Below are 14,996 nucleotides of genomic sequence, written 5' to 3'. Positions count from 1 at the left end.
TGATGGCATGAATGGGTTTACTTCCAGTTCCACGTTCTGGTGGTGTTTCCCAACTACTCTCACCACTTGGTCGTAATCCAACCCCCGTTGGGCGAGTTAAAGGCATCCCTGACATCCAGCCAGCACTTACCAGCTGCCGTTGCTTCCTGGGCCAGGTCCACGACCATTGTTACTGCTTCCACTGTTGACCGCGCTGTTGACTACCCACTAGCTCGACGAACGGAAGCAGCCTGTTGTATATCAACCTCATGCGCATCTTCTGATGTATCAAATTCTGAGTTCTTGCAGCTGAGGCTTCCCCCACTAAACTAAACAAACTAACTAATTAGGATCAACACAGTATTATGCCTTAGATATGTATGTACATATGTATATCTTGGAGTTTTGGCAAAATATGGAGGAATATTTTGTATTCTTAGCTATGTACGATTGAAAAATCGCGCATAGAGAGTTTCTCACATAAGATGAACACAAACACTTTATACTCGAAGCGCCAAGGTTTCGGTATCCCGGCTTGTTAAATAATATCTGCGATAAAGTATCAAAAGCTTGTATGGATCTTGAAATGATAATGCGGAATGTAAAAGGGTCACTTTATACTTGTAGGCTGCTTATATCCAGATGGGTAGGTTTGATTCGGCCCTATGCAGCCGAAATTTAAGGAAATTTGCTTCAAATCTCGGGGAGCGCGCATAAACTTAGAGCGCATACAAAAAGACAGCCATAAAGGTATTTTCTGTCTTCAGGATTGTCTCAAACGATACAGCATTCTGATATCGGGAATGATGGCGATGGACATTTTAAAGGACTAGATCACGTTGTATAAATCCATCTCTTTCTTGTCGCAGGCGAGATCAGATCTTTCCAACGTGCACTGAGAAAGCTGAAAGAGGACTGGAAGGCGCGGTTATATATAGAAGAAAGAAGATACAGCTGGAGTGAGCTAACTTGGATCCGTGATGTAATATCTTATCGTAGTTTTACAGGAATGCTGAGGTCAGTCTTATGAGCATTTCCACTTCCTTAACAAGAAAATAAGTCGGAATACCGGAAGCTCGCGCTTCAGATATAAAGGTTATCTTATGTAAGAAACTTGAACGCACATTTTCCCATCCTTATATAGCTACAAATCCAGCATAATCCTTCATAATTTTCCAAACTACAAGGCATACGTACATATTACAGCCATAGATATTATACTTACTCTAAACAAACAAACCGCCTATTTCCGAATACTGTACATTTCTATGCACGTATGTAAGCGGGTTGTTTATTAGAAGCTTTTGCGCAGATGGACATAGTTTTGGTTAACGAAGGTGCTGTAAACACCTTTCAGAAAGGGGGGTCAGGCTCGGTTGTAGAACTGACCTTCGTCAGCCCTGCGCTGGCGGGTGGTACGCCTTGGTGCATCAGCGAACACTACAACCACAGCGATCATCAGGCAATCTTCTTTGAGACATGTGTTGAGCCACAGGGCAAAGAGCTATCATGTCCGAAACCGAAAAAGATTTCCGGCTGGTCTGCAAAATCTTTGGATGAGCAGACCTTCGTAGAGGTGTGGTTAGATCAACCTGATAAAGCAGGCGCCTCTACGGAAAGAGCCATCCATCTGGCTCAATGCATCGCCAAAGCATGTGACGCGTCCTTGCCTAGGAGGTGCTTATTCCCCAGTAGAAGATCAAACTACTAGTGGAATGATGAACTGACCGGCCTTCGATCAGCCTGCCACGGAGCAGTAGTTAGAGTCGATCGAGGGCAAAAAGAGTGCGCATATAAGACAGCTCGCAAAACCTTCAAGCTCGCCATCCAGCGAAGCAAGAGGAAATCCTTTAAGGAAGCGGACGTAAACACGTGGTGGAGTGCTTATAGAATCGTGATGGGGACGATTCAGAGGCCGTTCGTCTCCACAAATCATGTGTTCCACACTCTTGCTGAAACCCATCCAGGGTTTATTCCCCCAGCAATAGGAGAACACCGACACATTCCAATCACCTCTGAATGCGATGGCAATTCCGCCAGTCACCAGAGGACAATAAAGCGCCGGGCTTGGACGGAGTACCGAATAAGGCCCTTAAGCTTGCCGTGAACTGCAGGCCGGACATGTTTGCTGAGTTATTTGAAGCGTGCATGTCCGAGGGAATATTTCCAGCGGCATTGAAGCGGCAGAAGTTCGTACTTCGGTTGGTAATTCGGCCAATTGAAATCTAATACGAAAATCTCTAGCGAAGGTCGGTATTCCCGCCTACCTCCCTGCTATCGTCTATAGTTACTTAACTGAAAGGAGGCTCTGGTATGACACCGATGTCGGACCCCAGGAGTACGTTGTTTCCACGGGTGTCCCACAGGGCTCCGTATTGGGCCCACTACTGTGGAACATCATGTACAACAATGTGCTTGATCTTCCCCTTCTGAGGGAAGCCACGGTGGTGGGTTACGCTTACAACATAGCGCTGGTGTTGTCGCAAAGCATCTCGAAGATGCTGAGTTATACTCAAGTGAGGCAATCAGTGCTGTTAAAAGTTGGCTAGAGAGCTCAGGTCTGACACTGGCGGAGGAAAAAACAGATGCGGTCCTTACCACGAAGCGCCGGAAGAGAGGATGCGCCTGCATAAGAATCGGGAATCATATCATCACTTCCAAGCCGACCATCAAATACTTAGGGGTGATGATAGACAGGAAGCTCAGCTATAAGCAACACGTGCAGTATGTTTGCGATAGATCGTCCACTGCTAGTATGACCCAGGCGAGGATGATGCCGAACGTGGGAGGGCCACGGCTTACCTCTAGGTTGCTTATAGCCAGGGTCACCATCATGCTCTATGCGACTTCAGTTTGAAGGGAGAGTTGCAGATGACAGTTAACACTAACAAACTGAGTCCAGTCCGCCGGAGGACAGCCCTCAAGGAATGCTCTGCCTTCAGGACTGTCTTAGATGATGCAGCATTCGTCATTTCTAGAATGATGCCGATTGACATCTTGGCAGATGAGATATACGAGATATACTTGGCGAATATATACAATTCGAAGCCAATCTCTCCCTTATCGCAGACGAAGAACGCTGAGAGGGAGAGATCCATAAATAGATGGCAAGAGCGGTGGGAACGCTCGGGGACGGATCGGTAGACTCACAGGCTCATTCCTGCCATCAAGGAGTAGTTGGAGAGACGACACGGTGAGATTAATTATAATCTCACCCAGTTCCTCACGGGGCATGAAGGATATCGCCAATACCTGCACAGGTTTAAATTGGACACCTCACCCCATTGTCCGAATTCCGATGGAGCCCCAGAGGAACCAGAGCATGTATTCTTTCACTGTCCGAGATTTGTGGAAGAAAGGAGGAATTTAGAGGAGACTCTAGGAGAGATGCTGGTACCAGAAAATCAACTCCATCCATATATCCAAACCAAACTGCGAAAATTATGGAGAGGAGAAAAGTGCGGTCATGTGTGCTACGTACAGAAGAAAGGTGACTAAGCTATAATGAGCTGACTCCGCCCCGTGATGTAATACCCTATGGTGGTTCCGCGGGGCAGGGAGGAAGTCGGGGGTGGTCTTGGTGGGTAAAAATCGCACACGCTGGTCTGTGGAAACCAGTGTCTTTTGAAGATTTCTCCCTCCTGAAAAAAATAAGGTTTTGTTTCACAAAAACCAAATCTAGGTTGGGACATTTTTTGTGAAAACTACCTAACAACTTTCATTTATTCTCAGTGAAATTGTGTGGATGATTGTTGAAAAAAGTCAATGGCCAGTAATCATTGCATTGTGAGACGATTCAAAAATTACTTACATTTCGAACTAAGAAACTTGAATCACTAGTCGCTGGTGCACAAACAGCTGCCTTTTTCTAAAGTCTCTTATAAAAAAAACAGCAACATGGAATAAGTGAATTCGAAACTGAAGCTCATGGACGTAGTTGACTAATTGAGTCCTTGAACTAAATTTTAAAATGCGAGTTTTTCAGCTGCGACTCATTTTTCAGCACACCTCTCCATTCTCCCTCTTCATTTTTCGAGCAGGCTTCTGTCTTTCTGTTAGTTGACAGTGGGCTCGTGGTATGACCTACTTGTGGAATCCAGGGTATAACTTTTAATCAAAAGTAATATTAAATATTAAGAATTAAATTCATTCAGTTAGGGCTCACTGAACACGACTTGTCAGAAAATGGCAAGTTTGCCCTTGTTTCTCGGTAGTTATGGATTGATGGACACTTTGTGTCCAGAAACAAGTACAGTTTATGGAAATAGTGCATAGAAATTGTTTGTAGTGCGACTTTGTATCCTGTTAAATAGGCAGAATTGCTTCATTGTCAATCAATGTTTAAGGATGCATTAGAAAGTTGAAGTTGAATTTTCAATATATTTTTTGTTGGTCTAAGATTCGGGGACGAACATTTTTTTCTCATTACCTATCGGAAATTAATCTTGAAATACCAACACCAGACTATTCCCGTCTCATACCATTAGCATGGTCCCTCCCGCTAAGAACTGCAGGGTTCTAGGTCACGGTTCCGATAATCTAAGAATGCTAGTCGGGGGGTAGCATGTACTTTACCATATAAAAGGGGCTTATCATACCAGCAAGAGTTTAGTCGAGAACTTAACTGTGAACTGGGTGAACTACTTATCATTGCAGAGCTCTAAGGATAAAATTACTAGAAAGTGCAAAGGAGCCAAAATATTCAAAATGTCTCAATCCTCGAAAAAGCGTTCAGAAAAAAAAGTGGACACTATTCGAGCTTTTAGTGCCGTTTATTCTTCGTTGAAGTTTCAAGGAATGTTTGTTACAGAAAACTACCACCTGCGTTATAGGATATTCGCTGTAACCAATTATATTCTTATCAATATCTTTTACTATTCCTCGTTTATTATCGAATTATTCTACGTGCAGGACCTAAAGCAGCTTTTAGAAAACCTGCCTATGAACATTTGCCTAACCGCCTGCTCCTCGAAATTCTTCGTAATCCTCAGGTTACGACCCAGCCTCATCGAAATCAATAAGCAATTGAAACTGCTGGATGATAAACCTATGACAAACAAACAGAAAGAAAAATTGGAATTGACGATCACCATTTTTAGACTCCTTTCAGTGAGTGTTATTACATTCTATTGTGCTGTGAATTTGGCTTACGGCATGGCTGGCGCTGCATCGCATGGTACAAAACTTGGCCATGAAACCTGGTTCCCCTATAATTGGAGGAACAATTCCTTCCGTTTCTGGGTTTCGCTGACCATACAGACTACATGTCAGCTCCAACTCGGATTAGAACAAGTAGCAAATGATTTAGTGGGAGCCTTATACCTTGGTGTACTGAGCGCTCATTTGCAGATAATACTGGAACGGTTTGCAAATCTTCATTATGATCCAAGGAAAACTGAAAAGGAAAGTATGCTGGAGTTTGTTCAGTTCTTGGAGCATCATCGCATTGTGATGGGGTAAGAAAATTCTACCTAATGGATTTGGAAAGGCTCATACTGTTTCCCCTGTGATACTTACAGGATCTTTGATATCATTCAAAACAGCGTCTCCTATATAATCCTTTTCCAATTCGTTGCATCTATTTTCGTATTTTCTACGTCAGGACTGGCTTATCTACGGTTTCCCCGTACACTAGCTGAAACCGCAGCAATTGCTGTATTAATGATAGCTGAAATTATAGAAATCTATCCATCATGCTATTATGCAAGTAAATTTACGGCAGTAACGGATCGAACGGTCTTCATGCTTTATTCGTCAAATTGGATGGACTTGTCACCGAAATTCCGGAAGCACATTGTGATATTTATGGAGATGACTCAAGAGGAAAAAATTATCTTGGCTGGAAAGCAAATACCGATAACATTGGCTACCTTTATGTCTGTAAGTTTGAGTTTTTGATTAAGTTGAAATCAACAAAGCAAATTTCGAAGGTTTTCGAATTGAAGGGGGGATGATAGCAAAGCGCATCAAAAATGCTGCGGTTTGACATTGATTGAAATGAAGAAAATGTGGCTTTACGGTTTCCTGATGTTATTAAATTTCAATCTATCCAGGAAAAAGTGGACCTCCATATGGTATATGTATTTGAGCACCATCAGATTCTTTTGGTCCAATTCGAACATAAAGTTGAAACACTCTACGAAGTTAGTGGCCGGGTTTTGTTCATCCAGTATGCGGATGATGTCCCCTGCCCTATCAGACATCCGTCAAATTCTGTCCTGTACAGCTTGGTATTCGCAGCAGTAAACTTTGGCTGACTACCAGAACTCAATGTTGGGATTTATCAGCTGGAGTGACTTTAAGGCCGCCTCATCGGCGCACTCCAAATGAGAAGCCCATAGCGAAAACCTTGACCTTTAAATCTTGGCTTTGTTCCACAGTTACAGTTACTCCCGGGGGATGGTAAATTGTCCTGCTAACGTTTTCCATCCCCGTAGGGACTAGATCCGATGAAAAACGTCTGATTTATTTGATCGGCCCTAGTTCCTGGACGACGCGTGGATGTAGGCCCTAGTTTTGTCCACCACAGATGTGTTGGTCTTAAACTTAATTTGAGAAGGGTCTACTGCGTCCCCCTGGGGGTGCAGCCACGTCTATTTCTTCATTCTAAAAGTACTTCAACTTCTTCCACGGTGCCTCCTCCGGTACACGGTGTTTGAGGCGCTTGGCTCAATTTTCACGCACTTACCGTAGTAAGATTTCCAATCTCTCACAAGGTGAAAGTTGCCGCATTTTCTTTTCTGGCTGGCTGCACCCTAGGTACTAAATGCAAACTTTCAATTGAGTTGGAAAGCATGACTTCCACAGATTTATCCGTAGGAGGACATGAATTTGGTGAGGCCTCCAAAATCCGCGCAACGGCCGCGCCCTGATTACGTGTCATCGCGGAAGTCTGTGACTTCTTACCACTTGAAGGGTTTAAATCTTCTTCACTCGATATTTTCTAAGTTTCTCAATATCGTCATGGGAGCTTGAATTTTTAGAGTAACAGTGACAGTGATTTCTTAAGGACTGCTTCCCTATAGTACCGAATTTTCGGATTTTTACCTAAATAGCGAAAGCTGATTTATCGTTGACTTTCATACAATTGTGAACAATTCAGCTAGGCAAATATAGTTGGAGGTGTGATGATGCCGAATATAGATTTTCCATCATATCGGTTTCCTTGCAAACATTATTTGATGTTGCTAGTTTCAAACCATTTTTGCGAATGCTATCCAACTTTTTGTTGCCGACAGTCCATTATATTTCCCGCATCTCTTCAGTGTTTTTTAAATGAATGAACGAAGTGACAATCATTTTTTGGAGAAGGCGCCCTGTAAAGGCCCTCCTAAGGGCTAATATGGGCATCCTTGCATAGTCGCTTGAAACAGTTTCTTTTGCTCCCTCGGATGGTCTTTTTGAGTCTGATTGAGCTTCATGCAAAATGAATTTGAGTCATTGGAGAGAGACTCGTTTTTTATTGAAGTAACCATAATCCATCAACAACAGCTGGCAAATTTTGGGGTTGAGTGTTCGGTTTTTTTTTTGATAGTTTGGCTTTTTGTCTCTAGGGGGTTTGTCTTTCTGCTTCTGTCACTTATATTGTCTGGCTCACCTTTTCACTCGCCTCATTCATCTTAGGCCTTTCCATACGGCACTTCATGCATAAGGTGAATATGTCTCCCGTTTTTAAAAATTCAGAACTCGCAGGGATTTATAATCTTAGTACCGAATGTAATGAAGACTGCCCCAGATTGGTCGCTGCATTGTACTTCGCTCGGATGATTAGACATTACAATTTGCTCTTACCGTTTCTTTACTGTTATACTCTCCATACTTCATAATGAGAGATGGACACTTAATTGATGGCGTATGGGTGCAAATCTACGTAGAATCGAGGTTCTTTTGAACCGATCTGTCTATAAAACCATTTTGATTGTATTATGCTTGCAACATATAAAGTTAAGATTATAGATTATATTAGATTATATTAAGTCACGTTTATTCTCTACTCTCTAAAACCGACAGGACTGGGTTTTCAAAACTCTTCACCATCTAACTCGTATTCTCTTTCTTGTTGATTTTATTTTGAGGTATAGGCAGAGTCAATTTTCATATGAGGGTTGGCGTTTTACTCTCACCTACTCGCTGAGCGCATAAGCACTTCTTCCAGTGCGTACATGTGGACGCTTCCAATATATTATCTTGGTGATCGCTGGGAACCCTTTGTTAATGACGGAAAAGGATGAAGACTAGTTTCTCGCATCTGCAAACGGAACGGAGGTTGGAAGTTGGGTAGGGCTGACAACTCTACATGGAAAACAAGTTATTACAAAGCCACAGAAGGGACCTCGGACTGGATTGATAATAAAACGACGAATCGCTCCCTGTACGCTCCTGCTCAACACCTAGCCGACACCCTGTCCCAATATAAGGCTGATGTAAGAGCAATGCAAGAGATCCGTTGTACAGGGACCGGTTTCCTGGAGATACCATATACTTTATTATAGAGGCCATCCAGTAAATCATGTACTCAGAGTAGGTTTCTTACTCAGCCAAAAACAAGTCGGAATACCGGAAGCTCGCGCTTCGGGTATAAAGGTTTTGTGTTATGTAAGAGACGCACATTTCTCTGTCCGTATATAGCTACAAATCCAACATAATCCTTCATATTTTTCCAAACTACGAGACATACGTACATATTAGAGCCATAGATATCACGCTCACCCTAAACAAACAAACTGCCTATTACCTGCTGTACACATATATGCACGTATCTAAATTTATCGTACCCATAATTCCGATTTACGTCTTATATCTATCTGAATTAGGCACTAGCCGCAAAGTTCATTAGCACGCATATATTATATACCTACATATACACATGCCTGGTTGACAAATAACTAAAAAACTAAAACAAAATAATTGTCTGCGACCCAATTCATAAAAATTCATTTCGTTGTGGTATTGACGAATTGATATGTGATGATGACGTCATGCGAGTTGTAGAGTGCACGAAATTCACAAAAAATTGTAAAGTTTCACCCCCAATAACTTTGTTAATAATAGTTGGATTTTCTTCAAACTTGACCAAACTGTGCATTATATTCTTCGTTACACTCATGCCAAATTTTGTATTTCTGAGATGAACATAAGGGGGGGTGCCGGGTAAATTTCTAAAATGTGGAAATATACTATTATTAACTTTATTTGTGCAGATATCGGAACCGGATATATTTTGAGGCCTAGATTTCGTAGAGATGCACCACTGTGATTTTTTCCAGATTTTTCGGTTGGATAGGTTCTGAGAACGAGACCTGTTACACTTTTTGTGGGTCATATTTTCAACCCTGACTCCCCTGTGTTTCATCTAATATCAAATATTGAACCAGATTCGAAAAGTACTAATTGAGACCTTTCATTTGATACCCTACTTGGCTACATTCTGTGAAAAAAAAATTTGCACCCTCCATTCACATGTACGGAGACCCCCCCACAAACTTAACGCTAGATGGCGCCACTTACTGCATGTAAAGGGATCACCAGATTACATACTCTCACCAATTTTCGTGACAATCGGTCTAGCCGTTTCCGAATAAATCGGGTGTGACAGACAGACAGACAGACAGACAGACAGACAGACAGACAGACAGACAGACAGACAGACAGACGGACAGACGGACAGACAGACACCGTCACCATTCTAATAAGGTTTTGTTTCACACAAAACCTTAAAAAAAGACATGCTGCAATCGGCTTTGAAAACATAAACGAATGGCTATGCATTCTGCCGTTGCGACACAAATTTGGAAATACAAGCCTCATTAATGTTCACGCTCCTACCGAGGAGACTACAGAGTCGAAGCAGGATACCTTCTACGAGGCAATAGAATGAACTCTGGAAGCCTGTTCCAGGTATGATATCAAAATCATATTTGGAGATTTTAACAGTCAAGTAGGGACGGAGCCCGTATTCAGGCGATACGTTGGCTCTCATAGCTGACATATAAACGTAAATGATAATGGACTGCGGATTATTCAATTAGCAGCGTCACGCGAAATGGTTGTTGAAAGTATCTGCTTAGCGCGGAAAGCGGTGCACAAAAAAACGTGCGCCTCTCCAAACGGGACCGCTTTCATCAAAATTGATCGCGCGTTGATCGAACACCACCACTTTTCAGCCTTGATGAAAGTCAGAAGATGTAGGGGGTCAATATAAACTCAGATCACTATCTCGTTGGCATGGTGCTACCTAAAACCCTCTCTGGCAATTAGGTGAAAGTTAACACTAAAGCCATCCACAGCACAGCCCTTCACAACACCTATAATACGGAAATGGATGCCGCAATAGCCGCAGTTAACAACCTCCTGGAGATGAAACATCAATGAATGATCTTTACAATCATCTGAGGAACGTTATCATTGATACGGTCACAAACATACTTAGCCTCAGTCCCGAAAAAAAGTTGGAACGGCCGATTCGACGATGAATGTAAGCTAGCAACGGAACGGAAGAATGCTGCATACCGAATAATATTGCATTTTCAAAGTACTTGGGCACGCACGCAGACTTATCACGAACTCCGGCGAGTGGAGCAGCGAAGAGGGAAATCTGATTTCCGACAAAATGGGCATACTGGAAAGATGAGTTGAGTATTTTGATGAACTGCTGAGCAACCAGAACATCGGCAAGTTGGAGGTGCTGCCAGCTGAAGACGACGGAGAAATGCTGGAAGCATGGAAGATATAGCCCGTGCAATTCATCGGCTAAAAAGCCATAAGTCGCCAGGAGCCGATGGAATTACAGCGGAGTTGGTTAAATATGGAGGCGACCAATTACACCAACAGGTTAATCAACTTATGCTCAAGATGTGGGGCAGCAAATCAATGCCTAACGACTGGCAGCAAGGGATTATCTGTCCTATACATAAAAAAACTATTGGAATATGGACATCAGTTGCACCATCATTTCATCTACTTTAAGTCTGCTTATGATAACATAGCCAAGGTAAAACTGTCCATGGTCATGAGTGAATTCGATATCCCAACGAAATTGATAAGATTGACTAGGATGACCCTGGCCAAGGTGAGAGTCCAGATAAAAGCATCAGGATCACTTTCGAGACCATTCAACATCACCAACGGTCTAAGACAAGGGGATGCCCTATCATGCATCCACTGCATCCGTGATGCTGAGGTAAATACGAGAAACAACATCCTCTTTAAGTACACCCACGTACTGGCCTATGGTGACAATGTTGACATCATGGGAAGAACAACCAGAGATGTACAGTCTGCCTTCATGCAAGTCGGGGAGGCGGCGCTAGATCTTGGGCTGCACATGAATAAAGGCAAGAGGAAATATATGGCGGCAACGTCTGCATTAAAAACCAATCAACCAACAGCATCAAACCGCATTGGTTAAACGAAAACAATAAAGATAGGAGACTAAAACTTTGAGACCGTTGTTAACTTCTTTTATCCAGTGTCGAAAATTACAACCAATAACAGCTACAACGATGAAATCCGCGCACGGCTGTTGGCAGCCAACCGAGCCTATTTCGCCTTACAAAAACTGTTCCGCTCGAAACGTCTCACTGTACAAGACAATGATTTTGTCAGTCCTCATGTATTCCATGGCCACCTAGGTTTTAGCAAGAAGAATGGCTAACTTTTGGCCACGTTCGAGAGAAGAATCCTCTGAAGAGATTTTTGCCTCCTATGAGCGATACAGCACAAGACTGTGGAATGGAAGGTTGCGGTTCAAATCTCACTGGTGGCAGTGCGATTTGTATCGTGATTTGACATCGGATACCAGTCGACTGAGCTGTGAATGAGTACCTGAGTCAACTCAGGGTAACAATCTCGGGGGAGTGCAATGCTGACCACAATGCCTCCAATAGGGTACTGTAATCCTGTAGTGTACCGTTACGGTCTTGAATGAAGTGTTTTAATACACTTAAAGGCCCTGATCCAATATGGATTGTTGCGTGAACGATTATTATTATCATGGGCGACACCGACCGTCTGCGTGTAAAAAAAAATTGGCTCAATAGGTTGCGGTGGGCGGGTCATTTAATCCGTATTGATGAGGATGATCTAACCCGGAAGGTTATATCTGTGATAGAAAAAGTAGACGAGATAGACTCTGCCTGACTATAAGTTACATTACATCACCTGGTCTAGAATAATCGGCGATGTGTTCGAATTTGTTGAGTTGTAGAATCGGCCATAATAATTAGCCGAAAAGATTATATTAGCAGTGGGACAGTGGAAAAAGGGGGGAGAGGAGGGTTCTCACTGTTTGAATAAGAACTTCCTTCGCTTAGTTATATTTGCCAACTTTGCCAAGTAACGTTATAAACAAAAGTTTGACGCGAGTCATTCACCAAACTGTGTGGATTTTGCAGCCTCGTTCTTAGGTTTAGCTGAGGGTCACTGAGAGGCTTCTTACCTCCTTGGGTTTGGCTATATCTAGATCTGACAATTGATCACGGACCACAGTTAAGAATCACCGTTTCTCATAGTTCAAGCTTTCTTCAATGACCTGAAGGCCTCCTTTGCCCTAGTTACTGTGATCTCCAGCGGAGAACATATAAACGCGGTTGCACAGAGGATGGAGGTTGTTTTCAGGGTACATCGAGTCTAGGTTTCAACTTGTGCGCTACGGCGTGGAGATTTAATCAAGCAAGCAATTTTTTAATTTGCCTTTGTCAAGCTTTTGGGTGAAAGAGACAGAAAGAAATATAGAGAGATTGTAATTAACAATTCTTTGAACATTTTCTCAATTTGTTACATTCAGCTTTAATAAGAATATGTATGTATTTATTCCACAGGTAATGAAAGCTATGTACACAATGCTAATGATTATGAAGCCGGATAGAGTTTAAGGATACAAACAAGCAAAGTGAATTATTTTATGTAGGATCAACACTACAAGTTATGTAGCCGTAGTGAAACACATGTTACAAAACGGATTAATATCATAGATTAACTAATTAATAAATAAAACTCGTTTAATGATTTGCCAATATTTGCATTTTATTCTGTTTTTAAGGTTTTGTGTGAAACAAAACCTTATTAGAATGGTGACGGTGTCTGTCTGTCCGTCTGTCCGTCTGTCTGTCTGTCTGTCTTTTTTTTTTTTTTTTTTTGTTGAGGAGGTGGAAATCTTCAAAAAGACACTGGTCTGGACACACCAGCGTGTGGGATTTTTACCCACTAAAACCACCCCCGACTCCCTCCCTGCCCCGCGGAACCACCATAAGGTATTACATCACGGGGCGGAGTCAGCTCACTCTAGCTTTGTCACCTTTCTTCTATACGCGGCGCACGTGACCGCGTTTTTCTCCTCTCCTCTGCTTTTCGCAGTTTATTTTGGATAGATGTGATCATAGAGTTTACCGCATCCCAATTCTCTTGATGTGCTAGCATTTTCGGCACCAGATTTTCTGGTACCAGCACCTCCCCTAGAGTCTCCTCTAGATTCCTCCTTTCTTCCACAAATCTCGGACAGTGGAAGAATACATGCTCTGGGTCCTCTGGGACTCCATTGCAATTTGGACAATCGGGTGAGGTCTCCAATTTAAACCTGTGAAGGTATTGGAGATATCCTCCGTGCCCCGTGAGAAACTGGGTGAGATTATAATTAATCTCACCGTGTCGTCTCTCCAACCACTCCTTGATGGCAGGAATGAGCCTGTGCGTCCACCGGCCCTTTCCCGAGCGTTCCCACCGCTCTTGCCATCTATTTATGGATCTCTCCCTTTCAGTCTTCCTCGTCCGCGATGAGGAAGAGGTTGGCTTTGCATTGTATATGTTCGCCATCTCATCTGCCAAGATGTCAATCGGCATCATTCCAGAGATGACGAATGCTGCATCATCTGAGACAGTCCTGAAGGCAGAGCATACCCTCAGGGCTGTCCTCCTGTAGACTGAACTCAGTTTGGTAGCGTTCCCTGACATCCACAACGCCTCCCTCCAAACTGGGGTTGCATAGAGCATGATCGAGGTCACCACCCTGGCTATAAGCAACCTAGAGGTATGCCGTGGCCCTCCAATGTTCGGCATCATCCTTGCCAGGGCCATACTTGCAGTGGATGATTTGTCGCAAACATACCGCACATGTTGCTTATAGCTAAGCTTCCTGTCTATCACCACCCCCAAGTATTTGATGGTCGGCTTGGAAGTGACGATATGATTCCCGATTCTAATACAGGCGTAATCTCTCTTCCGTCGCTTAGTGATGAGGACCGCTTCTGTTTTTTCCTCCGCAAGTATCAGACCAGAGCTCTTTAGCCAACTTTTAACAGTACCGATTGCCTCACTTGAGTATAACTCAGCATCTTCAAGATGCTTTGCGACAACAACCAGCGCTATGTCGTCAGCGTAACCCACCACTGTGGCTTCCCCCGGAAGGGGAAGATTAAATACATCGTTGTACATGATGTTCCACAGTAGTGGGCCCAATACGGAGCCCTGCGGGACACCCGCGGAAACAACGTACTCCTGGGGTCCGTCATCGGTGTCATACCAGAGCCTCCTTTCAGTTAAATAACTATCGACGATAGCAGCGAGATAGGCGGGAATACCAATCTTCGCTAAAGATTTCCGGATTAGATTCCAATTGGCCGAATTGAATGCATTTTTCACATCCAGGGTTACTACCACGCAATATTTGCTGGTACTACCCTTTCCGTGAATTGCATCTTCGGCCAAGCCAGTAACCAATTTGATGGCATCAATGGTTGATCTGGCTTTACGGAACCCATACTGCCGATCCGAAAGGCCGCCTTGGCTCTCAACAACCGGGAGTAATCTATTGTAGATTACCCGCTCTAGCATTTTCCCCACCGTGTCCAGGAGACATATGGGTCGATATGACGACGGTTCACCTGGAGGTTTACCTGGTTTAGGCAGAAGTACCAACTTCTGCCGCTTCCATGCCATTGGAAATATCCCCTCGGACATGCACGCTTCGAACAACTCAGCGAACATGTCCGGTCTGGATTTCACGGCAAGCTTAAGGGCCTTAT

General features: G+C 43.3%; 1 protein-coding gene across 1 annotated transcript; it reads left to right on the top strand.

Moving 5' to 3' along the window:
- Nucleotides 1-4,604: 4,604 nt before the first annotated feature.
- On the top strand, nt 4,605-12,992 carry LOC119659757 (odorant receptor 33a-like). The gene is made up of 3 exons (XM_038068018.1): nt 4,605-5,435; nt 5,499-5,859; nt 12,798-12,992. Exons 1-3 carry the CDS (start codon nt 4,687-4,689, stop codon nt 12,849-12,851), a joined length of 1,164 nt encoding a protein of 387 aa, XP_037923946.1. The 5' UTR covers nt 4,605-4,686; the 3' UTR covers nt 12,852-12,992.
- The last annotated feature ends 2,004 nt before the right edge of the window (nt 12,993-14,996 follow it).

The sequence above is a fragment of the Hermetia illucens genome, chromosome 6 (assembly GCF_905115235.1).
Source record: "Hermetia illucens chromosome 6, iHerIll2.2.curated.20191125, whole genome shotgun sequence".
Lineage (NCBI taxonomy): Eukaryota > Metazoa > Arthropoda > Insecta > Diptera > Stratiomyidae > Hermetia > Hermetia illucens.
This window is presented reverse-complemented; position numbering and strand designations above follow the sequence as displayed.

Coding starts and splice junctions, on each gene's coding strand:
- LOC119659757 (XM_038068018.1), top strand. CDS start 4,687: ATGTCTCAATCCTCGAAAAAGCGTTCAGAAAAAAAAGTGGACACTATT. Junction 5,436..5,498: donor CATCATCGCATTGTGATGGG/GTAAGAAAATTC, acceptor TGATACTTACAG/GATCTTTGATATCATTCAAA. Junction 5,860..12,797: donor CATTGGCTACCTTTATGTCT/GTAAGTTTGAGT, acceptor TTTATTCCACAG/GTAATGAAAGCTATGTACAC.